This window comes from Motacilla alba, chromosome 4 (assembly GCF_015832195.1).
Source record: "Motacilla alba alba isolate MOTALB_02 chromosome 4, Motacilla_alba_V1.0_pri, whole genome shotgun sequence".
NCBI classification, from domain to species: Eukaryota; Metazoa; Chordata; class Aves; order Passeriformes; family Motacillidae; genus Motacilla; species Motacilla alba.
Genome location: NC_052019.1, coordinates 31,454,618 through 31,482,331, shown reverse-complemented (window position 1 = coordinate 31,482,331; position 27,714 = coordinate 31,454,618). Strand labels below are relative to the sequence as shown.

Below are 27,714 nucleotides of genomic sequence, written 5' to 3'. Positions count from 1 at the left end.
GACTGTTGAAATCTTGTAGAACAGACTGCCGTGTTACTTAGCATCATGTTTTGATGTTTCCTTTTCTGAATGCTGCAGCGTAATGCTACCCCTGGATTTAGTGGTGAATAACTAAATGTGAGGTTTATGAAAATGTCAGCTTTATGCAAAATGAAAGTGTGTCTGCACAATTTCATTCTGTCTTTCTTTTTTTAATCTTCTCCCCCAGCATGTGGTGCATACCTGCAGTGGTGTGTGAGTGTGGCAGTTGGATGTATATGACAGTCCCTTCTTTGCTGCTAAATGAGCTCTTGCCTTTTGTGTCAAGGGCATCTCTTAGCTTTGACCCCAGCCTGGCGAGAGATAGTCTTACTGATAGCTATTTCCTTTTTCCCGTGGCAAAGTTGGGTCCTGAAAATGTAACTGCTTCTTTTGTGCCGGGGTGTTCAACTAGAGCAGCTGAACTCTGGCTGGCCAGCATTCTGTTGAGCCTGCCGTCCACTCAAAGTGTAAGAGTAGAGCAAGCATAGACAGTAAACATAGGATGGTTTGAGTTGGAAGGAACCTTTAAAAATCCTCTACTCTAACCCATGTGCAATGAGCAGATACGTCTTCAACTAGATTGCTCACAGTCCCATCCACATGTTTCCAGGGATGGGGCATCTACCACCTCTCTGGGCAGCCTGTTTCAGTGTTTTGTCGCCCTCAGTGTAAAAGACGCTCCTTTTATGTAATCCAAATTGTCCCTCTTTTAGGTTTAAAACCATTGCCCCTTTGTCCTGTTGCAACAGGCCCTACTAGAAGTCTGTCCCCGTCTTTCTTACAGGCCTCTTTTAAGTACTGAAGGGCTGCAGCTGGGTGTCCCCAAAGCCTTTTCATCTCTGGGCTGAACAATCCCAGTTCTCTCAACCTTTCTTCCTGGGAGAGGTGTTCCATCCCTCTGATCATCTTCATGGCCCTCCTCTGGACCTGCTCCAGCAGGTCCATGTCTTTCCTGTTCTGAGGTTTCCAGAACTGGATGCAGTACTTAGCTGGGATTCCACATGAGAGCGGTCTCAGCCTCCATAATTTGGAAATATGGGAGCTTCCTGAGGCAGTGTTTTCAATAGAAGAAGATATAAACAAAAACTTGAGGAGCAGTTAGTGTAGCAGAGGTGGCCAAAACTCTACAGTGGTGAGTGCTTAGCTACTGTTTATACTTCTCTTAGCAAAAGAAGCATTGTACAAGCACATGACTAGCAATAATTATTCCTGAGCAGGATTGTGGGCTTTTACTATTGGTTAAGGACACATAATTAAGTCTCTAAAACTGACCAAAAGTACTTTTTTCTAAAAAGATTAGATGTCTATTATTAAAGAATGAGTAGCCTGAGGACCAGATTTTGGACTGATGACTTCTCATTAGGGGCTACAGTTACCTGATGTTTTTACTATTTTATTTGGTGATACCAAAGAATGCATTTATTGTTGGTGCCCAGTAAGGTGGGAGAGGAAGGCTTGCTGCTCAGGAAGGACAGCGTTCTTTACACTTTTAAACTAGTGCTGGTGCCACCTATTGGCAAAATATTTAGCTGTTAGGACACTAATAAAATCAGAAAGTAGTTTAAAGTACTTCTACACATGGTTGTATTAAATCCTCTGTTGTTAAAAAATGGCACATTATAGGGTTCCTTTCTTTTCAGATTTCTATCATTTGAATCTTCTGGTATGTGAGCATAAGAGCAAACAAAAACGTACAGAAGCATCTGATTCATGTAAGCAGTAAGTTTTGCATTTGGCTCCCTGAGAGAGTCAAAGTTCTAAAATGTTGAGACACAAAGTAATGTTAGAGTTTTGCAGTATGATGCCAGTTCTGGGTGGTGATAGAATTTCTCTGGCTGGGAGAATTGCTTTTGGCTGTTGCTGAAGTTAAATAAGAGACATAACACAGCATTATTGTTTCTAGAGGCGTAGATAGTTTATTTTGGAGCAGGTCACTGTAAATAGAAGCTGTTTCCTTGCATTCTGACACTGCGCTTCCCTCATTTACACTGGCACAAAAGCACAGAATCTGGTGTGTGCGTGTATCTGCCTCACTTCACTTGTCCATCAGTGTCTTCCTGTGCATCTTCTTCCAAAATGGTCATGATCACTCAAGCAGTGACTGTAGGAGGCAGCTTGGTTTTGGTGGTAGTTTTGTTGTTGGTTTTTTTGTTTGTTTAATTTGTTTGGTTTTTCTTCCTGTTGGTGTTTTCAGATGGTACCCCTCTCTAGTCACATGTGCTATGGTTAAAAGAATCATATCCTTCTACATCTTTAACTATAAACAACTCTCCTCATCTTACCTTTTTATACAGATTCATTCTAAATACTGAACCAATTAAAATTTAAGCTAAATTTCAAGTATTTTAGTTGTTTGTTGGTTTGTTTTTATTTATTCTACAAAATCTGTATTATCTGCTGAAGATTTTGAAGGACTCTAAATGCTTATCTGAAAATGTTTACTGCATTTTGATCTATTAAAGCAATTTGTAAGAGGACAAATATCTGGATTAGGCGTTATAGAATGAATGACAGATGATATGCAAGTTTCTAGAAGCAAGAATCTTAAATTTTTGTAAAGAAAAGGTTTCAAAACCACCAATTGGGAAATAGCAACAAAAGTAAGTTGTTACAATAACTTGATATTTGCTGTAAAATGAATAGGAAGCTGCTTAAAGACACTGGTTCTAATTTTAACAGACACATTTTTGTTTCTTCTCATGCTGATATTGTATTACAGGATCCTACCAGAATTTTAGATTTTAGCAAGGTTCTCTTTTAGAGCTGTAGCTGATTTTTAAAACAAACCCAAAAAATGTACATACCTTGTCTTAAAGCAACATAGAGCAAGTCTCTCAACAGATTTTTTTTTTTTTTTTTTTGGTAAGATTTTTCTGTAAAGGGATTTATTTGATTTGCCTTTTAATTTTCTATGCCCTCTACCTTACACATGACTTTACAGCATGACTGGAAACCACCCTTGGATGACTGGATGGCTGTTTTTCAGACACTACAGTGTAATCGACCCCAGGGCATCCCTGTAGAGAAAAGTGCTCGTTTTCAAGCAGGGATTGTGAGACAGATCAAATAAGCAGCCATTTCTGTGTGGAGAGATCTGCTGTGTTGCAGCAGAAGATTTTTCCTGCTGAGCCTTCCCACTGTGTGTCTAGATATTTGCTTTTGTAAGCAAAGCTGACAAGTGGCACAGAAACAGAACTGGCTGTGGGCAGGCCTCTCAGGTGCTGTGGTTCTGAAAGAGGCTTGAATGTTCAGCTGTAAAAAGGGACTTGAATAAAAAAAAAACAAACTGAGGCTGCGGGCTAGCTTAGTTATGTGGGTTGTGATGTGTGGGTTTTGTCGAGATGATAATTTAAAGTGAAGTAAAATGGGTACTTGTGTGTTCCAGCAGATTACAGATGCCATGTAACTTAATTATGTCAAAACTGCATTTTGATTCCTCCCCCTGACCTGCATCCTCCACACAAGAATAAACACTCACACACAATTATTTTTGCACAGTTTTCTGGCAAGGTTTAAAGAGCTGACATTGTGCCTGCACGTCACGCTCAAGCAGTAAGTGTGGAGGGAATCCGTGTGGATGAGGGTGAAGGCTACAGAGTCTGTGGTGCATTGCTTTGTTTTCATTTGTGATTTTCAAATCAGCTTTGTAGAGGAAATTTTTCTTTCTGTTCCCGAGATCCTTTGTGTCTGCTAGTGATGGTATTGCATCTCTTAGTTGGAGAGATGCTGTTCAGTGGAAGAGGTTGACTGGTCACATAGACGTGACCAAAGGGGACACCAGGACCTGCAGACTGAGGCTCTCTGTGGTGGATGCTATTTTACTGTATGGTACATACTGACTGCCAGACTCAGCTTTACCTTACTGCCACTTGACCTTTTACTTTTCTCACCTGTGGCTGTGAGTGGGAGGCTGTGTTGTACGATGCACTGCTAATGATCAGAGCCTAACTTGTCCATGGTCTCCCTGTGAGTCCCATTTCCCAGACCTGTCTGTAGAAGTGGTTGGGATTTAACACTTTTTTTTCTCTATCTTTTGTCAGACCAGGGGAGAGCTGCCCAAGGTCCTTTCCTTGGACCTTGGGCAGTAGAACAGTGTGTGCTATTCTTAAAGGTCATCCTGCTCTCACAGAATTGAACAATGCTTTTCCAGGCCTATGTAGGCTTTTATAACTTGTAATTCAAGGTTTCTAAGATCAGAGGAGGTCTATAAAGGCTTGCAAGTTATATATAAGGTTCCAGTTACTGCTTCCAAAAATGTTAAATCAGTGTTCACTTAAATACTAAGCATGGCATTTAGGAGGCCCTGTATGTGCTTAACCTGGCTCTTGGAAAAAATCTTGCAAAAAAGCTTGTGATGGGGAACATGTGTGTTGCTCCTTCAGTGAGGTTGGTCAGTGCTGTTGTATATGCTGCCAGGTGTCATGGATCTGTAGTTACTGAAGCTATGAAGGAGCAAGAACTTGTGTTTTCAGTTTTATTCATGCTTTTGCCATATATAACTTTGTAGGTAAAACGAGAAATCTCTGCCTTCTGCTGGTACCTCTAAGAGGTCGTGCATGTCTAAAATACAATTAAGTTTCTGCTTTAAGCAAATTTACATTGTTTTTGTGTATCCTCGAGTGTGCTTAAGGGTAATAAAGTTTGTGTGACATTTTTTGGCATGACAATTTAGAACGCCCCATATTCTGACTTTAAAATGGATGATGTGAATATGTACTTCAGTTTGATGTATTTAATAGGAATGAACCTGCTTGAGTAGCAAAGCCACCATAGGAAAAAAAAACAAACAGAAGAGGAAAGAAAAGTAGGTGTGAGAAATCACTTTTCAGAAATCATTTTGGTGGATTTGCTAGGATATGCTTCTGGGGATATACTTCTAGCTTAGCTCAAGTCAAGATAGTTATGAGTGATTTAGAAGACAGTGTGGAAGCTTTGTCAGAAATTACTGCAGATCTGCAAAAATGCACAGAATAAAACAATTTGCACAGGTAGCAAATTGGTAAGTTTGAGCTCATTTCAACTATTTCTATTTTAATGTTTTTTGGTGCAAATTGAATTATCTAAAACGGTGAATTGATAAGCAGAGTTGGAAATTCTGCTTTTAGTACTAATTTCTTTTGGTTGCCTTTGGGAAAGGTGCACAGGGCCCTTTTGGGATTTGGAATTTCTCCATGGCAGTGCATGTCCTGTCAAAATGTCCCTTGATAAGGAGAATTATTTTGGAGGAAGTTAGTAAAAGATACTGCTCCTTCGGAGATGGAGGCTCTGCTTGGTTGCTGTTGGTAAAGTGTATGCAGCTGTATTTGTGGGGAGGAAATCCCAAAGTAGCATCTTTCTTGTCTTGCTGATAAGGAGTGATTTTTGTTTGTTTTTAATGATTTTTTTTAGAGAAATACCCAAACTGCAAAGTTGTTACTCTTAAAAAAAATATTACTCAAAGGATGCTCTTTCCCCCCTTGCATTGTGGTGAAACAGTGTCTTAGTAGCAGAAATCTACTTCTTTTCTATTTATTGAAGCTTGCTGGAGGGTGTGTGAATACATGCAAGCCTTTCTGGTTTTATTTGGTTTATGCCGTGATACCTGAATGTAATGACCATCATCTTTCCTGATGCTCAGTAATGGAGAAAATCACTCTTAATTCTGTCTTGGTATTTTGGTGATTATGGAATCAGACAAGAATATATTAAAAAGAGAAATCTTTATAACTTAAAATATTGTTTTGATAGTGCTTAATATGACAAAAGCAGAGCAGTTTAGGTCTGAAAATCTCAAAAATCTCAAAAGCCACATTAGGGTTCTGAGAAAACCAGTGATCCACCTAACCTCCAGTTGAGCTGAAAATGCTCCTCCTGATTTCTGCTAGCTTATCTTTCATTATTTGGAAGAGAGAAGTGATGCTCAGTGTTAGTGTTAGTCCCCAGTTCCGTGCTGCCTTTCGTGCGCTGTAGCACATCAGCCACATTCTGTGCTGCTCTGCTTTTCATCAGCTTCTTGTTTATTTGTGAAAGACGTCACTGGCAGCCTTTCACAGTGACTAGTCCTGTTTATCCATGGAGCAGAAGCAGGCTGGCAGCGTCATCTTTGGAACTGCCCTGAGTGATGCTTGGCTGCAGTGGCTCCTTTTGGATATGAAGAGCTGAGGTAAATGTTTTTGAAGGATCTCTGTTGAGACAGGAAATAATCACTGGGAATGGTAGGCTCGTTAATCTCTCCTGGAGGCCTGCTGCAGTCACAGGATAAGATTTCAGGTGAAGTAGACATGCATACTTTGAAAACCCTTCAAGAAAGCCTTGTTCCCATCAAGAAGGGTACTTGTGTTTTAAGAAGGCTGAATGATCATTACATCGTACTGTTTGTGGGTTTTCAAGTATGCATTTTGAGCCCAAAGCATTTAAACTATTGAAAGAATTGATCACTTCTAAAAAATCATTTTAGAGTCAAGTGCAGCAAGGAGAAGGTTGGGGTTTAATCCTAAAGTTTAAAGTTCTGTTCCTGTATTTGAAATAGCTGTAAATGTTTTGATTTGGGGGACAGCATTGTTCTGTCCTTAAGCTCTTTTCCTTTCCTTTTCTCTCATTAATACTGGAACTTCTGTTTAGGGAACTGAAACACTAAATTAAATGCTCTGTTGACTTCCCTGTAGAGATAACATGCCAGGAAAACAGATGGCTTTTTTTTTTTTTCTTTTTGTAATTTTATCATTTGCTTCAGTGAGTATCATCTCCATAGTTCACTATTATATGGCAGCTCAGATGCAAATGATACTCATCCATTAAAATACTATGAGGATTTGTATCGGGAACTATCTCTTCCAACATAAATACATAAAGCAAATCAAATGAGATTAAAAATATGGGTGAAGATAATGGGAGAATATCTGGATTCAGTTATGTGTAGAATTTCAGGGAGCTCCATGTAGCTTGAGTTGTCCTTCAGTATGTAAAAGACAACTTAGAGCTGCATGGAATACTTACATGTGGCTTTGAGGGGGAAATATAAGGGTAAAAACAGTTGTAAAAGGAGAAGTTGCCATAACGTATTAGAAACTTGCTTAAAACAGGGATTTAAAATAATTTCTGAGAGATTTCCTTTTTGCTTTGTGTACATTCACAAACCTAACTATGTAGCTGTTTCTTAACAGCAACTCTTGTGAAAATCAAATATTGTTTTTATCTACATGATTTTGCTAGCATTTAACAGTTTGAAAACCTAGTAGAATAGGTCTTTACTATTTATCCCTGAGCAATCAGATAACCCAGAGTCAAGTAAAAGCCAAGTACTTTGCTACTGAGTAGTAGCTGCAGCCCAAAAAGGCATGAATGTTATCATTGAGCAAGAGGAAGATAAAACCAGTGTATAAATGTGAATTAGTTGCATCCTGCAGATATTAAACATGATTTCCACACAATAAGGTTTTATATCTGCTTTATCTGCTACTCTTTTTTTTTAGACCCTGGTAATTAGCTGAAGAGGGTGGAATGTAGAACGCACAACCATTACACTGGCTATTACTAAGTCTTATTCCGCTGACTGTCATCTTCATATTACTTTACTTTTTAACAGTACTGTGCAGTGTTGGCATGGCATTATAAGATTTTTTTCTTAGTCATCTGACCATTTTGAGTGAACTTTGGTGAGTTGTCTGGAGGGGATGTTGTATGATATGCTGTTCACGTCAGGCACAAGAAGTTTGGGTTTGCAAAAATAAGATGTGTGGGAATGTGTCATGCTGGGCTGGAGGGAAGAGAGCCCAGTCCCTCGTGACTCCAGGCAGTCAATGCTATGTTCAGTGAGGTATATTGGCCATCAGCTCCACGTGTTATCATTTGCCATGGCTGTAAGTAATTTCCTTAATGCCTTCTGATAAACGTACATCCTGTATAGAGGTCTTGGGCTGTGTCCCCCAACAAACTATAAAAAGAGCTGGAGGGGTTGGGTTTTGCTATGCATTTAAATAAGGATTTTTTTCCTCAACTTTTGTATGTAAGCCCTTGAGTTATCATTGCAGAATGTTTCAAAATGATCATTGTTTTTCAAATACAAACTCGCCAGTATCTGTACTGATGAGCATAGCTGATTCACAGATGACAGATGTTTTGATCAGACAGGTCACAGAAGCAGTGGTACAATATTTTCATGTCGTAAAATACTGTCTCTGATTTGCTTTTCTCAGAAACAATGGCACAAGGATGTTTTCCTGTTGTAAAATACTGTCTCTGATTTGCTTTTCTCAGAAACAATGGCACAAGGATGTCTCTGATTTGCTTTATTCCTAGATTCAAAAGGAAAAGAAACTGCAGCAATGAAAGCTGACCTCCTAAGGGCTCGCAATGTGAAGAGGTATATTAATCAGCTGACAGTGGCAAAGAAGCAGTGTGAGAAGAGAATAAGGCTCCTGGGAGGCCCTGCTTATGATCAGCAGGAAGATGGCATTTCTGATGAAGGTGATGGCCCTCCAAGTCAGAAGGTACAAATGGCATTGTCTGAAGGTCTTTCTAAGTGTGTTACCACTGGATCATGTTACCTCACCGTTGCTAATCCCTCCCTTCACCCAGGAGTCAAGTACAAATAAATTGCTGCTTGGTTTATTTACCTTTGGAAAAGATTACTGAAGTACCTGAAAAGACATGTTAATTGCTCAGCTTGGAACATCGTGCAATGTGAAACTTCACAAAGGGTTGAGTGGCTTGTAAGCAAGTGTGATTTTTCAGACATACCACCTGTAGGGAGTTAATGAGGACATGGTAGCAGCTTTTGTGAAAGTAGCAACTTGCTTTCAAATGAAAGACTGCCAATATATGTGCAATATGTCTTTGGCCCTTGTTATATTTACTTTAGGAAATATGTGTGGGTTTTGAAGATACTGAATTATTCAAAAGTAAACACTTATGAAAGGCAATTGACAAAGCTCTGAGCAGTTGTTGCAGAAAATCCCTGGCAAAGCTGCTGTGACTGAATGCTGGTTTTTAATACCACTGTAGTCTGGAATTGGAAGTAACTGTTGTGTTGGCCAGCATCTCCAAAAACAAAATGAATACTTAGCCTTGCAAATCTTTAAAAACTTTAGTGACTTCTTTGTAATCTGCTCTATTCCCTTTGGGCAAAGCACTGTAGCTGATGTATTCAAATGTGAAAACATGTTGTTTTTCATGTAAGTAGGAGATAGCTCTTCATGCAGGGATCTTTAATTTTCATTATGGCCTTGTAATAATTGTAACTTAGTAGCATGTTAAAAGAAGTAGAATAATGGAGAAATAGTTCCTACTTTTGGTATTTTGTTTTTTCTTGAGTAAGGTCTGGAACACAACGATTCCTTACTCCCCACTTGTCCTTAAAGCATGATTTCAGATGGTGTGTCATAGATTGTGCCAAGACAGTCCTGATCTCTTTCCTGAAGTTGAATGCAGCAAGTGTTGCCAAAAAGAAAAAGAGAGCTGGGAGCATGTGGCAGCACTGCATGAGCCAATGATGCCACTTTTGATGCCTGCTGAGATGCTATCAACTTTTTTGGACAGGGACAGGGGACATAAGATTGTTCAAGACTGGAGTCCAGTAGTGAAGATGCACTTGATAGGGGCAGGGATTGGTCAGAAATATAGTAAAATATAATATTGTAATTAAAATCAAAGGAATTCTTGAAGATGATCTTGCATGTTTCATGAACCAATGGGTTTTTTTAGTGGGAGTTGCTGACCTGGGGTTATATCCTGCAAATATACCAATGAGCAGCTCAATATTGAGTTAATGGTACTATTAATAGCTGTAATGACTTCTTGCACAGGCATTTGTTGTGTGATGGTGTAAACAGTGGGATCTGAGGCAGTTTTGCTTCTAAGCTTTTGATATTTGTGTGATGGAACCCTAGAACTCCTCTAAAGTCATGTCAGTATAGAAATTAGGAAAACTGCTTCTCCCTTCTCTTGTCCCTGATTCTCCATTGCCAAGAAAGAAGCTGTGGGAGGCTGCTTGAGAGATGGAGGCCATGCTGTCCCCTTTTGAGCACAGAAAAATGCCCAAGGCTTAGTTGAGGAATCAGTTTTTCTTCACTGTTGCTTCTTCCCATTCTCTTCTAGCACTGTGGTAGCTGCAGTCTGGGTTCTTATTTCAAGGCAGCTGGTGTTATTTTGGATGTTGGCCCCTCCTATTTGGGCAGTATTGACTCAGGCTCTTTTCTAAGCAGAAGGGAATTGTTTGGAATTTTGTAGACACTATACATTAGTAGGTTGCAGCTCGTGGCCCTTAGACTCATTAGAGTATAGTTATGCCAGCTTTTCTGTTAAGGTAGCATCTAAATTGCAGAACTAGCTTTCGCAGAAAAAGCTGCATGTTTGCCTTCTTTTCTTCAACTTGCATGCAATATGTCAGAAATAGACATTTACTGATGGTGTTTTGAATTAATATTTTCTCTAAGTGTAGTGTAGAAGCTTGAATACAAGCTTCAAGCATGAACTTTGGGGAATTTTTGGTACTAGTTGAACAAAGAGTTGACTAGTGAATTAAACTGGTATTTTGATTTCAATTATGCATCCTATAGAGCTTTTTCTTGACTGCAGTAGTAGGAGAGTAACGGCATTGCTGGTAAAAAGTATTTTATGCATGTTCTGATTATGGGTTTATATATGGAGATGGATTATTTGGAGCTGTCAGTGTTCTGTTTGATTATGTAGTCTTGTGATTTCTATTAACTTGATTTTGTACATGTTTCACTCACCTAATTTTCCTGAATCCAGTTTCTCTAGGGAAATCCTAAGTATGTGTATTATAATCAAATGCTTATAAGCAAACAGACAAACCACAGCTACTCTCTGAATCTGAATTCTGTCATTACCTCTGATCCTGATTTAAACTCTGGCCACGGTGTTAGATTTGTTTTTGGAAAAGACACAGTTTGAGTAAGTGTAATATATAAAGCATGTCTTTATAGTCCATGCTGTTTTAGTTCTTTTTCCTAGGAACTGTGCCTGCACAGTACTGCAGTAATTAGTTGAATTCTTTTTGTCTGTGTTGATTTTTTGAATGATTTTTTGCCCTCTGTTGTGCTGAGCATAACAGCCATCCCGCCTTGTCTGTGAGATTTGACATATGAAGTCACAGCATCTTAGTGGAGCTGCTTTGTGGATCATGGGCTCTGGGAGGGGGTCTGGAGATCTGACCCTGAACTAGCTGTGGAATAGCAAGGAAACCATCTTGAGTGTATTTTGAGGTGGAACGAGCTCGTGTTCATAATCCAGCTGATGAGGACTAAGATGAAGCTCCTGCAGAAGATCTTGCTTCCACTGCATCTGTGGATAGATGTTGATTTAACTGGTGACTTAGCAGATTTTCACAGTGATTTCTGAGCTTTAGATTGTAAGATCATATTATGTCAGGATACATCATGGTACATAATTTGGGGAATATTAAGGAAACAAGCTTCAATTGTTGCCACCCGATTGCCTTATGACAGAAATATGTTTGTGAACATGTGAGTCTCAAGGCAGGGACTTTTACATTAGTGTATGTGCAGTAAAATAGTCAGGTACTTCATGTGGTTATTATATACTTTCTGATACTTTAATAATCATTGCATTTAGTTCACATGGCTGTGACAGAGATAGTCTTCTGATGACTTGCCTCTTCTTAAAACATAACAAGATAAATACAGGCTTTAATTTTATTTAATATATGGAAAAATATTAGTAAAGGGGTTTTTACAATGCGACTTGGAAAACTATATTTATCAGTATTGGTTTTTACATTTCACTTATTCCTGGCTTCTACCAATAAAAAAAGGAAAAAATCCAAAGCAGCAACCAGAAGTTCTGCAGTCTGACTGTATGCTGTTACCCAGCAGAAAATTTCCTTTAGTGACCCAAATGCTGTTCATCCCAATCATCTGCAGTGCTATTACCAGCTTTATTTGGGCTATTCATTCAATGTGGTTGTAGTGAATGGGAATCTGGTGTGCTGCAAAGAAATACAGTACAGTGCATCTCATCTGTGCCTAGTTCCTGTGCAGTCCTAAATTACCTAGTTGTTCTATGTTCCTGTCCAGAGAGAGGTTGTGACTGTCTTCAGGGATTTAACAAGACCAAAACTCTGCTCTGTAGGGCCAAGGACAAGTCTCTTCTGTGGGTACATGCTAGGGATACTGGTTAAAGCATCCCACTTAAGAAAAATAGAAAAACCTAACCCTTTTCTAGTCTTAGGCAGAGCCTGTGACCAGCTGTGATATATAAGTTACATTCCTGTTGAAGCAGGGAATTGATGTGGCAACACTAAAGCTTCTGGTATTTCCAAACCCAGAAGCTGCTCTCGAGTTAACAGGATTTGAAGGGTTGCTGTGGAGGCTGATAATTCTACGATTATATCTGCTAACTGGATATTAGATTTGAGGGTGTACAAATGCCCTAATGCCTGCAGATGTGCCAACATAGCTTAGAGTTTTGTGCTCTAATCCATGGTGATACTGAATCATAAAATGATCTTTTGCTGAGGATTAAAATTACTGCAGAACTTCTTTAAATCATGAAAGGAAGTAAGATCCACAGAATAGTTGGGTGCCAAAAAAGACTGTTGTGGTTTCACCCGAGCCTGCAGCCAAGCCCCATGCAGCCACTCGCTCACTCCCCCACCAGCAGGATCGGGGAGAGAGTCAGAAGGGTAAAACCTAGAAAACTCATGGGCTGAGATAAAGACAGTTTAACAGGGAAAGCAAAAGCCACACACACAAGCAAGGCAAAACAAGGAATGAATTCACTGCTTCCCATGGGCAGGCAGGTGTTCAGCCATCCCCAGGAGAGCAGGGCCCCATCACATGTAACAGTGACTTGGGGGGACAAAGCCATGACTCCAAACATCCCCCCTTTACATACTGAGCATGATGTCACATGGTCTGGAACATCCCTTTGGTCAGCTGGGGTCACCTGTCGTGGCTGTGTCTGCTCCCAGTCTCCCACACACCCCCAGTCTGCTCTCCAGTGTGGCAGTACCAAAAGCAGAAAAGGCCCTGGCTCCATGTAACCTCTGCTTAGCATCAAAAAAGCATCTCTATGTTATCAGCCTTGTGTTTAGCACAAATTTAAAACATAGCCCCTGCCAGCCTCTTGAGAATGTTAACTTTATCCCAGCCAAAACCAGCACACATGCATTTATGATTTTTCACCTCAAAACCGAAACCCTCTTGCGTCTATCATTGTTGGCATTGCAGCTGTAACATAATGTTTTTAGTACAGGACTGGTAACATATTTAATAATTCCAGGATACTCCAGACTTAAATCAAGAAAACATTTGAGAGGTCTCATTTCTTAAGTTTGTTTTAGTTTGCAAGGTTATCTATTCAGAGCTTTGTGTAACACCGTTGCTAGGCATCACTGCTTTGATTACCACGGGCCACTGGTGCAATGGGTCCTTTGTTAGGTGGGAGAGGTGCTTGCACTTGCCTCGCTCCCTGCAGCAGCAGCACTTAGCCCCAGTTACTTGGGAGAGGGGTTTGTTTGTTAGTTACCCTCCTTGCTGGCAGCCAGAGTGACTATAGCTTGGATAATGGAAGCACAGAGACCAAGGTGACCTCTCAATCAAGAAGTGACAGCACATGCCCCGTGTTGTGATTTATTAACTCTGCTAGTGTTTCCAGAGCTGACAGTCTCTGAGATGGGGAAAACATCTGTTTGAGGGGCTGGAAGACCCTCTTACACTTATATTTTAAATCATTGTCCCTGGTAGAATGATTGAATAGAAAATATGATGATGCACAGCAATGAGGCTAAATCACAGACTGGCCTTTAAATTGCCATGCCTGTGTTGTTCTTTTTGACAGCCTGATCACCACTTCTGTATTAAGCTTAGCTTGAACAGGGTGCTCTCTGCTTTTCAGTGAGGTTTATAGAGTGAGCTTTTAAAGGCAGATATTAATATATCTGAATAGTTCTAAAGTTAAGAGCAAAGTCATGTCCAAAAGATATTGGTATGATAAAGGGTAAAGAGAAGAATGGCACATGATTGTCACAGGGGAAATTTAAAGATGTAAATGAATATTTTATATGAGACAACTATAATTTATTTAAACACTGCCCAAAATTTGGGGGAGCTGTTTCAGACAAAACAGAGATGACTGCAGTTGTTAAAGAACCACGTTTAGCTTGGCTTGTTAAGGCACTGATTTTGTGCCAATAATTGTATATGTGCCCATGTAGGTACTTTCCTCATGTGTAGCTTGAGACAAGGAAACTATTTTTCCTACATATAACTTGGTTGTAGCGTTTCACAGGTGCTAGCTTTAGGAAAACGAGCAGTCTTCCCAGAGAGGGAGGTATCCTGATGTTGACTAGAATTGTGTTCTTCTTGTTAGGTATCAGAAAACCCATATTAGAGAATTATTAATGCCTCTATCTCAGAGTTCACATCTTGCTCCAAACCAAATAAATTTTTGCTATAAAACGCAAAGTCATAGGAAGACTTGTTAGCCCCAGTGTTTAAGGACCTTCTTTCTTTTCAAAGAAAAAGGTGTGAGTTGGTTGGTGCCTGTGACAAACAAAGAAATTTGGACTACTCTGGGTTGTGTGTTTGGGTTCCTGTAATGGCACTAAATAAGCAACATGAAAACTGGTTCAGCTGCAAGGCTGAAGAGTTGGAGAGAAAAAGTTGCTTGGTTTTGATAAGGTATTTGGAAAATTGGTCCTATTTTTCAGAGAAAGACAAGGTTATAAATTTTGTTCAGTATGGGAAGTTTTGATCATTTTGTCAGAGAGGTGTTTTGTTTTCAGGTGTTTGACTCAAAGAAAAGGCCTGGAGTCACAAAAACAGTAGAGGATCAGGAAGTGATAGTGGCTTTTTAATGCACCTTCTTGATGGCTGCAGCATCTGCCTGGGTACAGGAAGCCTGTGTTTCATTTCTTTACTGCCTGATGTACACCCTTCTCACTCAGGAAAAGTCCTGAGCATTATATCACAGAACATACTCATTCCTGACTGTGTTTCTGATAGATGTTTTTCAATAACAGTGGGAACTGGCCACCAAATGCCCTGGCAGACAAGGTATTACATCTTTCTCTGTGTCTCTGGGAGTAATTAAGATACATTTCAAAGCTCTGTGGGCTGTGGCATGGAAACTGCTGGTGTTAGAAACAAGTAAAGAACAGATCATTTGGCTTTCAGCTTGGCTCCTCTGCTTTGCAGGAACACTGGAAGTTAAATTTTTGACAATAGCATTTCATGAGTGACTTGAAATGCCATCTTAATCCTTTGAAATGTATAAATGTATCCTGATCAGAAAGATGAGGCGGTATTTACTATCTGATAGAAGCAGAGATATTCATCTTCTAAGTACTTAACACTCTTTTTTTTGATGAAGCAAAACTATTATTGTAGGAGGTCTGTGTAGTTGAATCTAGGACACGTTTGTGGGATGGATGGTAAAAAGATTTTCCCTATAAGGAAAGGAGTTAGAATTAGGCATTTTCCCAGTTTTTATTCTTAGTTTTCCCTTCTTCAGATTCTTCAGTTTGAAGAAATTTTGGCCAACCCTTCATACCGAGAGCACTTCCGGATCTACATGGAGAGGATGGACAAGATGGCTTTGATCGGCTTCTGGGAGTCTGTGGAGAATCTGAAGAATGCTAACAAGGTGGAAGGAGTTGCAAGCCTATATGGCTTTGCACATTGATGACACTGTTTGTTGTGGTCTTGATGTTAGGAAATGTCTTCACGTTTTTAAAATATCAATAGCATAGGATGGGTTCTAAGCAATTTGGGGTTTTTTTAACTGCTTCATGTCGATATTTGAGGATAATATTGCAATTAAAATTTGTGGGCTGTTGTGATCATGATTTGTTGTTGGTTGGTGTAACAACATCTGTTAAGAGGAATACTTGATATGCAAAAGGAGTAGAATTATTTCTCCCTCCACCAGAGAAAAAGCATGCAGTAAAACATGCAGGCTGTAGTTGTATTAATTCACATGAAACCTAGAAGCACATTCCAGTTGGACAGTCTGTACATAACTGCCTCATCTTGCCAATTACAGGTAGCCCATTCCATCCAAAATAATGCAATTGTGTGTATATATGTTCTTAAAATCTTTTTGGAAGAGAGGTGTTGCTTTAAAAGACCTCTCCCTAGTCTCTAGCAACAAAGTTTCTCCAGGAATGCCACACTACTGATAGAGAGAAGAAACGATGCTATATTGTAATTTTGGCTAAAATAAAGTAGGGATTAGAACCCTGAAACAAGGATAGGGAGTATCACTTAAAGTTGCAACAAGTACCCTGAAGCAATGGTGATACAAATTCTTCAGAGAAAGAATTTGTAGAGGACAAATTTGCTGTTCTTGCCTTGTGTGGTGGATTTCTGGGGGAAGCAATTAAACCTTCAGGATTCACTCTAGCATGAAATACAGATTTGATTATTGATTATCAGTTAACATTTGTTCACTGTAATTTTATTGCTCTTATTCCAGTCAATTAGAAAACATAAAGCCTCCTGTAAGCAGAGAGACAAATTGTAGAGTATGAGTAGTGAACCATTAATACAATCTGAAAAAATGACTACCAACCAACTCAAGCTAGAAAGTGTTGATAAAAATGGTTTGTCAGGCACTGTGAAGAGAGTTCTGTAAATCAGTTTGATTTGCAAACTGCTTGTGATTGGAAAAGGTACTAGAAATCATTTTATGACCTCTCAGCTGTGATTTTTGTCTTCCTGTTCAAAACAATATGCATGTACATATGGATGTGGATGTATCTGCCACTACAGGGGCAGCTTACAAAAAGGTAGTGTCCCGCAGTCGTGTGGCTGTGGTGTTGTCAGATGAGGCAGGTAAGAACATTGTGCCATTCTGAGGGAGTGGATAAGCCCTTTTTAATTCTGCCCAGTTTAGGGAGATGGTAATTTAGGGAGCTGATCATGGGCTCTGCAGCATTACTTTCTCCCTTTCCTGTTCATTAATGCAAAGTTCAATCCTGTGCACTTTACTGTGCTCAGTAAAAATACCCAGCCTCCAGTACTGGTAAATGTCTCTTCAATTGTGCTTTTTTTCCTCTTCTTGCATCTTTTTTTTTTTTCCTTTTTCCCTGCAAATTAGTGATAATCATGTATAAAGCGAATTGATTCTATTCAGCAGAAGACAGGAGAGCTGATACAGCTGAGCTTTCCTATCTGAATTTAAAATGGTGACCACACTGTTGCTTTAGCATTTTCTTCCTTTTAATGCCAGCGTTTGGAACATGCATTTAAAAGAGTGGGTGCAGAAGCTATGGCAGTTGTAGGTCACAGCTGTTTCTTCACTTACCAAATATCCATATTTAACTTGTAAAATGGATTGCTTAGAGGAGGTGCACAGGCAGGCAGCATGCTTGGTCTTAGTAAGAGGTTTACAGATGTCTTCTCATACATTTGCATAGGAAATTTGCTTGATTAGCCTTCAAATTGTGCACCTGGGTCCTGAGTCATCTTGATATTTTCAATATCTTTTCATTATTCTTTTCTCCCTCCCTCTCTCTTGCTTCCTAGGCTGAAATACCTCAACTGGTGAGTGAAATTTACCAGAATTTTTTTGTGGAAAGCAGAGAAATACCTGTGGAAAAATCCCTGTATAAGGAAATACAGCAAAGTCTTGTGGGAAATAAAGGCATTGAAGTATTCTACAGAATTCAGGCAGATGTTTATGAAACTCTAAAGGACAGATACTACCCCTCATTCATTGTCAGTGATTTATATGAGAGATCAGTCAAGCAGGAGGAAGAAAGAAGTTTTGCTCAGCTAACTCCTGAGGACAAAGATGAAGTGGTGAGTCACACAGACAATTTCTTTCACTGTTATTTAAAGTGATCTGAGAGACTGTCCTGAGAAAAGAATGTAGTAGCATCTTCTGTCCTTCAGCTTTGGACTTCTCTTCTTTATTTTACTAATTTATTTATAAATATCATCAGTCCTGTAGTTTCATCTGGTAAAACTTTTTGTTTACATACTCTTTGAAATAAAATGGTAGAAAATGATAGACTACTTAAATTTGAATTTAGTTCAAGTAGATAGCTCAGATTCCTAAGCCTTCTGTATTTCACATATTTCGTTATGCTCTTTAGAAGCAGAGAATGCAAAACATACTTCATATAAGCTCAGCTGCTCTGCTTTTGAGTGAAAAAATTCTCACTGAAACATCAGTAGGTTTCTGCCCAGACACTGTCCATGTCTCCCATGCATTTCCTAGGTACTAAATAGGTATTAAAATTGCACAAAAGAGAAGAAAAAATAACATAAAATATAATCTTAGTGGGTTTTATTGATTAATTGAATAAATTAATAGACCATGTTGGAAGATAAATCTGGCACAAGAACTCTAAATACTAAAACAGAGCATTCAAAATGTCATAAGCAGTAAGCCAATGGCAACTCTTCTTGGGGCAGGCTTTTTCCTTTGTTTGTCTAAATCAGTCATGTCAGGGGAACTTGTGTGTTGTATTTATCCAAGAACATTTTGACAAGAGCACATTTCAGACTATTGAGTGCCTCTTTCAGTCTGCCTGCTGCTTCAGATCAGCATGGATGTCTTCATTTTACAGGTGAACTTGCTCAGAACTCAATGAAATGTAACAGTTTGTCCAAAACCAGATCTAAATAAATAAGTCCAGAAATGCTGATCTACATTCTGCTATTTAGAAGCAAATTTTCCAGAACCTAAGGCTTTTGTATTTACTCCTTAAATGACTTTAATTTCTGTGCGTGAATTGTTCTAGTCTTTGTAGTTTGTGTATCAGCAAATCTGCAGAGATTAATAGTTGTAAGTAAATTACTTGCAATATGTGCTTTTAGAGCTTGATGAATCTTTCAACGTTTGTTTTCCCCTGTATTCTTTTCCTTGATAAAATATTCAAAACGTGTTTTCTAGTTTTCTCACTGCTAACTCAGCTCTGTGTTGATGGCTGTAGGTACTTCAAAGGATTTGTGTTCTTGTGCTTGCAATCATTGAGGGTCTTATAAGTTTTGTCCAGAACTTCCTGAAGCATTAAATGCCGTGTTTTCTATTTCTTCATATGATTTATTCAAAGTCTAACACAGATAATTATTTCTCTGAGGAAACTGACACAATACCTTAGGCTACCTGTACTGTGTCTGATAACATCTACTGTAGCTGCCAACAAGTTAGATTTTTGACATCAGCATCATCTGTTCTTCTTTTGAGTCCTTGGACATGTGTGGACCAGATATGAGGTCTGTGCATGCCCTGAAGCCTTAAAGACTAATACATTGCCAAGTCTGCTTATAACATTCAAAGCAGTTTTTTAAAAAAAATACAACTAACTAAGTATAAAGTTGTATATACTGTTTGAGTATCTCTTGAATAGAGTAGTCCTAATGGTGCTGTGCAATTCTTCAGGGTCTTTGAGGTGAAAACAAATTATAAGAGTCTTTCTGAAACTTCCCATATTCTTTCAAATTTTGGTGAAAATGCAGTACTGGCTGATAAGTTTGTGGGTTTTTCCTCCCCATATATTGGAAATGACAGCTGAAAATTGGATTTTTCTGAAGGGATATGTATTGTTAGGAAGTACAAATTGTTTTCTGTTTTGTTTGGTTTTTGGGTCTATGTCTTCACTTCCTGGGACACTGTGGGCATCACCTGTGTTCATGTTCTATAAATTTCAGTGCTACAGCTGAATAGATAGAAAGCCATCTCGTGCACTCAAGGGAGATGAGGACAAAAGGATGAGCCCTGATTAAATATGAGAAAATTAAGTCAAAAGATAAGAATCTGGGAAGGGCCAGACTGCTGGTTCTGCTGCAGGTGCAACAAGCTCGCTCTTCTTCCCAGTCTGGTACCACTTTCTGACTCTGGGAAAAACCTCCACAAACCTCCCAAGTATTTCTGCTTGGACAAATGTCGCAAGTAGAAATACAGAAGCAGGCAGTGCTGGCATCCAGCAGTTTGAGGAGAGGATCTGGTGATTGCATTGGTGCTGCATGTGTCAGATCACTAAAATAGACTGACATCTGTGTTCTGCGTCACTCACAGAAATGGAAGCCATTATCAGCAATGAGGGGAAGACAGTGCAATCCATTGTCATCTCAGCTTTGAGTGAATTGGTTGTTTGTTAAATTTGATATTTTGAATACAGGTTATTTGATCTTGTAATTCTGACTTTTTTTGGTGATAAACCTAGTGATTCAGCAGTGGTTTTTGCTTTAGGTGTCTCAAAAGTTAATGACAGAGAAATCATGTAGCCTACCTCTGGGAGCACAGCCTCACTGATTTGTAATTAATTGCAATTCTTTGATTGCTAGCATTGAACTTCATATGAAAAGTCTTCTAATTCTTCTGTGTTGAAAATAGCATTTTTGATTCCTTCTTTACCTCTGTGCTTCCCAACAAGTGTAAGGTTTGGGTTTTTTTATGGTTCTTTACATTAGCATTTTAAATAACACCCAATATTGTTAATTATTATTATTTGTGTTACTGTAGTGCCAGAAGACAACATTCTGAGCTGAGGTCTGTACTCATTCTTGAAGGCAAGTTTCTGACCCTAGGAGTTTATAGTCCCTGCAGAATAGAGAGAAGAAAGGACAGGGCATGGAGTTAATGGGTTTTTACTCTGCCACATAGCAGGCAAATGCAGAGCCAGAAAAGGGCATGGATTTCTCAGCCTAGAACTCCTGACTTCTGCATCATGTTTGAGGATCATGCTAAGGAGATTAGTTATTGTTGCTAATGTTGTCTCTTCTCAGACTTTCTTAAATAAGATATGAGATGCTATGGAATTTACAACAGGATTGTCTCCTCTAAAACTCAGAGAGTTTATGAGAGTATGAGAGTTCCTTCTGTTACCTTTTTCTTTATGATATAAGGATACAGTTTACTTAGTTGGAATATCATTAAATAACATAGAACCCTCTTCATGAGAATAGACTCAGCTTCCCACAGATAAATTTAGATATACTCAGTCATAAACAGACTTCAAAGATCTTTGAACATGGCAGCAGTAAAAGCTGAGTGCTGTTTGCTAGATCTCAAGGTCTTCCTGTCTATTTGGGGAAGTACAGTAAGAAGGGGGAGGTTGAGCTATATGTCAAAAGATGTTAAGGAGAATGTTACTGAAAGGTGTGAAGTTTTCTATTTTTTTGCAGCCTGTAGTACACAAGATGGAAAAAGCTATTGGTTTGTCTGAATGAATATATGAAAATGATTTATGAATTTAGGGTAAGGCATATGTGCTTTTAACACATTTTTATTAACACTTCTAAAAACAGCAGTAAAATCTGTGTAGAAAGCTAAAGGACTTGGTTTAGATTGTTCTGCAGGATGACAAATCTGTTTTGTGAAGGTTTGTGGGAGGCAGGATTGTTTGTTAGAAATATGGGATTTTTTTGATTTTACCGGCTGCCCCATCCTCATTATCTTTCAGCTCAGCACTAAGTATTTAGTTTTCTATCTGTTTCTGAATATTCATCATGACTACTAAGCTGTTCTTGCTTTTAAAACAAACTTTAACTCTACCTCTCATTAACACTAAAGCCTTAGCCTGAAGGTCATTTTTACACTGTTGCTGTGAGTTGACAAGGAACTGTAGTAGAAATGGTAATGAGGCTTTGTCTGTTGGGATTTTTGGTTTGGTTTTTTACAACAGACTGACATTTCATGTTGGATCTGATGGTTGGAATATCTGTTACACCTACATTTTCATCTATATCAAGAAGCAAACAATAACCTACCTCCTGCCCCATCCCTGGCAGTGTTCGAGGCCAGGCTGGATGGGGCTCTGACCAGTCTGGTCTAGTGTCCATGCCAATGACAGTGAGATCAGAACTGTGTGATCTTTAAGGTCTCTTCCAGCCAAAACCATTCTGTCATTCTATAAAAAACTCTCTCTTTTCTCATATAAATGTAGCAATAACCCCCACCCTCTATTCCTAGAGCCAAGGTTGTGAAGAAGCTACTGAAGAATGCAGCACAAGAATTAATGAACAGGCCAGTTATGCTGTAAATAAACTTCGCCAGCTAAATGACAAGCTTGAGTATAAGAAACAGGCTCTAAATTCCATTTGTAATTCACCAAAACCCGACAAAAAGGTACGTGCCTTTAATGTTTTCAGTTCTTTTATTTGATTTTTTTTTTGGGGGGGGGGGTAAGTGTATGTTTGTGTAATACCCAATTGTCATTTTGGGTGGGTCAGATGGTTGTTTCAGTCAACTTGTTAACCAGAAGGTGAAATCAGAACTTAGTTTTAATTGTTTTTTTCCCCACATCTAAAAGCTATTGTAACTAAACTTGTGAACGCGATATGTGTTGCTTTGTTGGCCGTGGAATAAGGATCGCTCTCCCGTGCTGCCTTGTCGGTAGCGAGGGCTGTTTCCCCCTTGCCTCCCTGCCCTGCCGTGCCTCGGGCATTCCCGCATGCTGCCCGGGGGATGCTGCTCGGCTCCTGTGCCCTCTGCTGCCGCTCGGGGGCACAGCGCAGCGCCCTCGTCTGCAGCCCAGCTCTGACTTCCAGCTCGACTTCCTCGAGCTAAGGGATAAAACCCCCAAACCTTTAGGGAGTGACCGATTCCTTTATTAGGAGCTAGGACAAAGCACACTGTCGTCAAAGGGAAAATTCTGAATGATACGAAATTTTAAATCTCTGGACTAGGGCAAACGTAAAATATCCTTTTCCTTTTGCAAAGTGAAGCAGGTAAGCAGTCTGAGAATATACTCAGGAGAAGCAAGGGACTTGCTTAGGCAAACTTCTTTGTGTTGATTTCACAGGCCTGTTGTTCAGATGCAGTTGGGCCTGTCTTGTCAGGTGTAGTGGATTTGGTTGCAGATGGTAGATGGTGGGTAAGGTGAACAAGTAGCTAAGGTGTTTTCCTAAAATCCTGCTGTTAGGGATGACAAAAATGTGCCTGGGTATTAGTCATTGCTCTGAACCTGGCTGGCTTCCTTATACATTTTTCCTTCACTCAGGGTGAGTGCTAAGATGCTTGTCTGAGTAGGAGTTGGCACCCCACTCTGCTGCCCCAGCTCTGGGCACAGCTACCTCCAGGAGAAAGATGGGGACACTAGAGTTTGAGGCCACCCTGGCTAGCTTCGTTCCTTCTTGTCCCTTCTACATCTTCCTTCTGCCAGAGGGTACTGCAGACAACTGAAAATGTTTGCAGCTGTTCTGGGGCATCCCCCTTCCAACCCGAGCCCTTTTGTGATTCTATATAACTAAACCTTTATATAGTGTTCCATTCACATGAATGTTCTATGCTCCTTTTGCATTCTTGAAACCATAATAGCTATATTCTTTCTGTACTTAAGCTCTTGGGGAGGCAGGGATTGTACCCCTACTGAAGTTTTTCCTTGTATGTTTTGTTTCTAAAATCTTCTTGGTCTTGGAAAATAGCTACATCTCTGAAATAGAATAGTAAAATTGATCCAGTAAAGTCTCAGTATTCAGTTTGTAAATGTAACAGTTGTTTACTTATGATAAAATCTTACCAGTTGTTCCGTATTTATTGACTGTTCCTGGATGTCTTTGGAGTCAATGTAAGGCGATTGTAGAGAAGCTTCAGCACTGATAGCAAATAAAATTTAAAATTATTCTAAAGGTTAGGTTTTTGCTAGAAAATTGTTACATAGCTGTTGCATAGATATTTTACATCTGACATGAGACAAAAATTCTGAACAAGAGAGAATTCCTGTAGCTCTGTAGAATGCACCTCTTGTGGTGTAAGTGATAGATACATTTGGCTAAGTGGTAGATTATATTTAAAAATGGAAAAGTGTCATCTGCTTTTGCTGTGTTTCTAATGTCACATCTTATGTATATTTCCACCTTCTGTTGTCATATTGTCTCCTGGCAGGATGTTTGGCTACTTTGTGTGCTTTCCACAATAACAAATCCTTGCCTTCTCAAAACTAGAATGAAATAAGTGATAACTTTGAGTGATTTCTAACATAGCTAAATTCCTAGAAATGAAATCTATTCCCAAGTTCTTCATTCACATGCTGTGTACCTGAAAATTATAGAGATGTCTTCAGTAAGGTAAATTTCATTAATGGCAATTTCAAATTCTTATAAAACATACTGTGTGTAATATATAATCAGATCTCAAATGTCTTTTATGCTGGTAGTGTGATAGTAGTTGTACTTCTAACTTGTTTTTTATTTTAGTGTGAGGCTTGACCTTTAAGATTACTGTGTGCTCTAGCAGTTTGAGGCATCATCAATTCCCTCACTTATGGGTTTTTTTGGGGTTTTTTTTGGGTTTTTTTATTGAGCCACAGGAATTGTTCTCCCTCCACTTTTGTACCTTTTCTTCTTTTGGAACAGTGCCCCTAAAGACATAAAGCTTGTGTGCTGCACAAGCTTTTTCCTACCAATTGTAATGAATAAAATTTTCTCTGCAGATTGTTTCTAAGCTGAAGGATGAAATTACTCTGATGGAGAGAGAGCACAGTGACCTTCAGCTGCACATTGCAAGAACAGACTGGTGGTGTGAGAATCTTGGCATGTGGAAAGCCTTCATTGTCTCAGGAGAGGTAGGGGATTTTTTTCTGCCTTTTGACCTTCTGGGTCTATTCAAACTTGCATGAAAAGCAGAAAAAAAATGTGTAGATACTTTCCTTATACCTGTTTATACCAAAAAATTTACTTCAAGGGGCTTAAATGCCTGGAAAGAAAGTGCTATTTATCTGTGAGTTGAAGAAGTTGTAACCTTTTTTTGGTCTTGTTTTGCTGTTCCATTTGAGCATAGGCAGACAATTGTAGAACGCATGAAAAAAATGTGATGAAAACAAAGTATTACCATCTTCTGGCTCTCTAGTAATATTTGCCATGAAAGGAACTCAGTGAATGCTTATTATTTAGTAAGTGTAGGCTGACATACATAAGTAATCTTTTTGACAGTATCACTGTGAAGATGTAAAGATTAATCGGGTCTCTACTGCCTTGCCTTTGCCACTAAGAAAATGTTCCTGAAAAGAATACAAAAAGTTTTCTTGAGGTAACTCTTTGCTGGAGGAAAAAAGTAGGTGCTGTGGAGTTTATTTGGTTGTGTTTTAAGCTCTTGCAAGCCAGTGTTAGGTCTGTCAACTGTTAAAGTAATTGTAAAAGAAATAAATCCAACAGGTCAAAAAATGTAAGGTGCCAGTTTTAAAACTGAATTCTCCATGTGGAAACATCTGGATTTGGTTTTGTTTTAATGCTGTTTGCAGGTGACACTATTCAGAACTGAAAATTTCTTAGGTTGTCTTCTTAAGAGTTATTTGTAGCTTTTGAAGCCTGGTCTTAAAATCTGATAAACTCTGGGTGCAGAGTGGCTGCTTTCTGCACAAATGTAACCATATACAACTGTCCAGTGTCTCTCTCCTTACCAGAGGAGAAGGTGGTTTGGCTAAATTACAGAGAGGTTGGAAGAGGCTTTTAATTGCTTGCTGCCTTAGCTGTAAGTAGTACTGGATTAGGTAATTAAATATAGGCTTGCATAAATTGTGCTGTTTGCAGCTCCATGCTTCAAAGAGTAGGCTGGAGAAAACAGGGTGTTGTAGTTATCTATGGTAATTGTTTGAGAATATTCTAGCTGCAGTTGATGATTTCAGGGGGCATGAACTGATGACCTAGTCTTTCAAACTGCAAATACGTTGTTGCCAATCCCAGAATATAGTTCTGTGATTTTAGAGAGAGAAAATCTTGGCCTTATTTTTTAGCAGAAAAGTTTAGTGAAAGTAATTTTTGCTATAGATCTTGAGCTGAAAGTGTAATAGCCAGCCATTGAGCTATTAAACTGATCTATTAAATCAGTTAACAGAGGATGCACAAAAGAAAAAAATTACTTAAGTCTTGGGAAAAAACATGTCCAAACTCTTGTTTGTAATCTCTTAGCCTGAATATTTCAGTCTTTGTAGTTTTGAGTAATTTAAATATACTAAGTCTATCTGAGTGAACTATATATATAAAAAACAATAATGTAAATAATATAATCTCTAGGTGTCTTTTGGTCGCTCATATTTTTGATAAAACCTACTTTGGAGACTCAGTGTTTTGGCTGAATCATAGAGGTTGAAAAATACAGTAAGAACATGCAGAATGAGGGGGCCTATGATAACAATTTGTCTAATTCTGAGTGTCTCTTTCCCATTACAGGTATGTAACTTAGAGCTAAATAATCTAACTTGATCTGCTTGCTTTAATTGTTTTGGCCTTATATCATTTAATATTTTAACAGACAGAATGTCTTCCTTGTCCAAAGAAAGACTGTTTCAGAGCATAACATCTTTTAAAAAGTCTATTGCTTTCAGAAGGAATTGAGTTTGTAGATCTGAATAAGGTGAAAAATATTGCATATTTCTTGTGGTTACCACGCTACACACCTGGAGAAGAGGTGGCTGAAAAGCTGCTCAGTGGACAAGAACTTGGGGCTGCTGGTTGACAGCTATCTGAACATGAGCCAGGAGTGTGCCCAGGTGGTTAAGGAGACCAAATGCATCCTGGCCTGTATCAGAAATAGTGTGGCCAGCAGGAACAGGGAAGTGATTTTCCCCCAGTACTCGGCACTGTACAGGCAACACCTGCAAACAGGGCTAGAGAAGGGTTAGGAAGGTTGGGAAAAGCTGGATGGTTTTTTGGGCAAGAGCATTAGAAGTGCAGTCTCACGATGTGGCATGTGAGGTTTGTGTTCAGCAGGAACTTTGGGCTTCAGCTCTGACCCTTGGAGCACCTCTTGGCTGGAAACAGTAGATATGCAGGTGGCTTGTCAGATGTGCAGCTCATCTTGAGCAGGCTGCAGGTCTGTCAAGGGTAAATGCAGCCCTTGAACACATTAGGAGGGAGTTTGCACTCAGGATGAGGAAGTGTTACAATCGCTTTGCAGGTGCTGGGCTGTGTCACCTGAGAAGCGAGGATGTGAATGAGGAACTTCTCCCACGAGAAGTGGTTCTGAAAGCACTTTCAAATTTCATTTGCTTAACTTAGCAAAAGGGAGGATCAGAGGAATATGGCTCTATAGTTTGAATTCATTCGTGATAGGAATTGTATGAGGTGGTGCCTGCTAACAGCAGAGGACTAGCTCTGGTTCAGAAGACCTCCTAATATTCAATTTTTCTATTTTCCAGTTTACACATTAATTTGGAAAAACTAATTCACAAGCACCTAAGTTGATAAAAAATGTTGCATTGCTAAGAAAATCCTGAACATTTTCAGTATTTATATGAAGGTATTTGAGGGTACTTGAAAAAAAAAAGCTGTAATGTGTCCACATCTATTAATTGGAATTTAGAGGACTCTGCACATAGCTTGAAGCAGGAATCCTCTCATTTTGAAAATGTGCTTTCAGAGGGATGACTCTCTCCTGACAATTACAGTTCAGATGACCCTACACGTGCAAACCCCTGCCCTGGGAACAAATTTAGCATGGAAAATCATAAGCATGACTCAAATGAGCAATTTCAGCACTCATCTCCCAGTATTGAAAAATGACAGCCAGGAAGTGTTTGTGGGTCACCTACAAACAGAGATCCAATCTAGCTCAGGGTAGACAGGGCAGGCACTGTCCCAGACAATCCCAGTTGTTCTGCACCATGTCTCCCTGACCTGCATCTTGGAGGATGTTCAAGCATCTATTTCTGCAGTAGTCTGGCTGGAGATAGGCACTTCTCCAAATAGCTGCACGGAGAACCACGCACACTTGCGGGCATTCAGGCTGGTGCTTTGTATTCTGTCTGAGTGCTGCTGCAGCTTTTTGACAGATTTGTGAAAT

General features: G+C 39.3%; 1 protein-coding gene across 1 annotated transcript in view; it reads left to right on the top strand.

Annotated features, from left to right (window-relative positions):
• SNX25 (sorting nexin 25) overlaps positions 1-27,714 on the top strand; it is an 80,039-nt gene that overhangs the window by 40,252 nt on the left and 12,073 nt on the right. Inside the window, exons 7-11 of the mRNA XM_038134325.1 lie at positions 8,299-8,489; positions 15,496-15,627; positions 17,511-17,786; positions 21,907-22,062; positions 24,368-24,499. Coding sequence (XP_037990253.1) covers positions 8,299-8,489; positions 15,496-15,627; positions 17,511-17,786; positions 21,907-22,062; positions 24,368-24,499 — 887 coding nt within the window. The remainder of the gene's footprint in view (positions 1-8,298; positions 8,490-15,495; positions 15,628-17,510; positions 17,787-21,906; positions 22,063-24,367; positions 24,500-27,714) is intronic.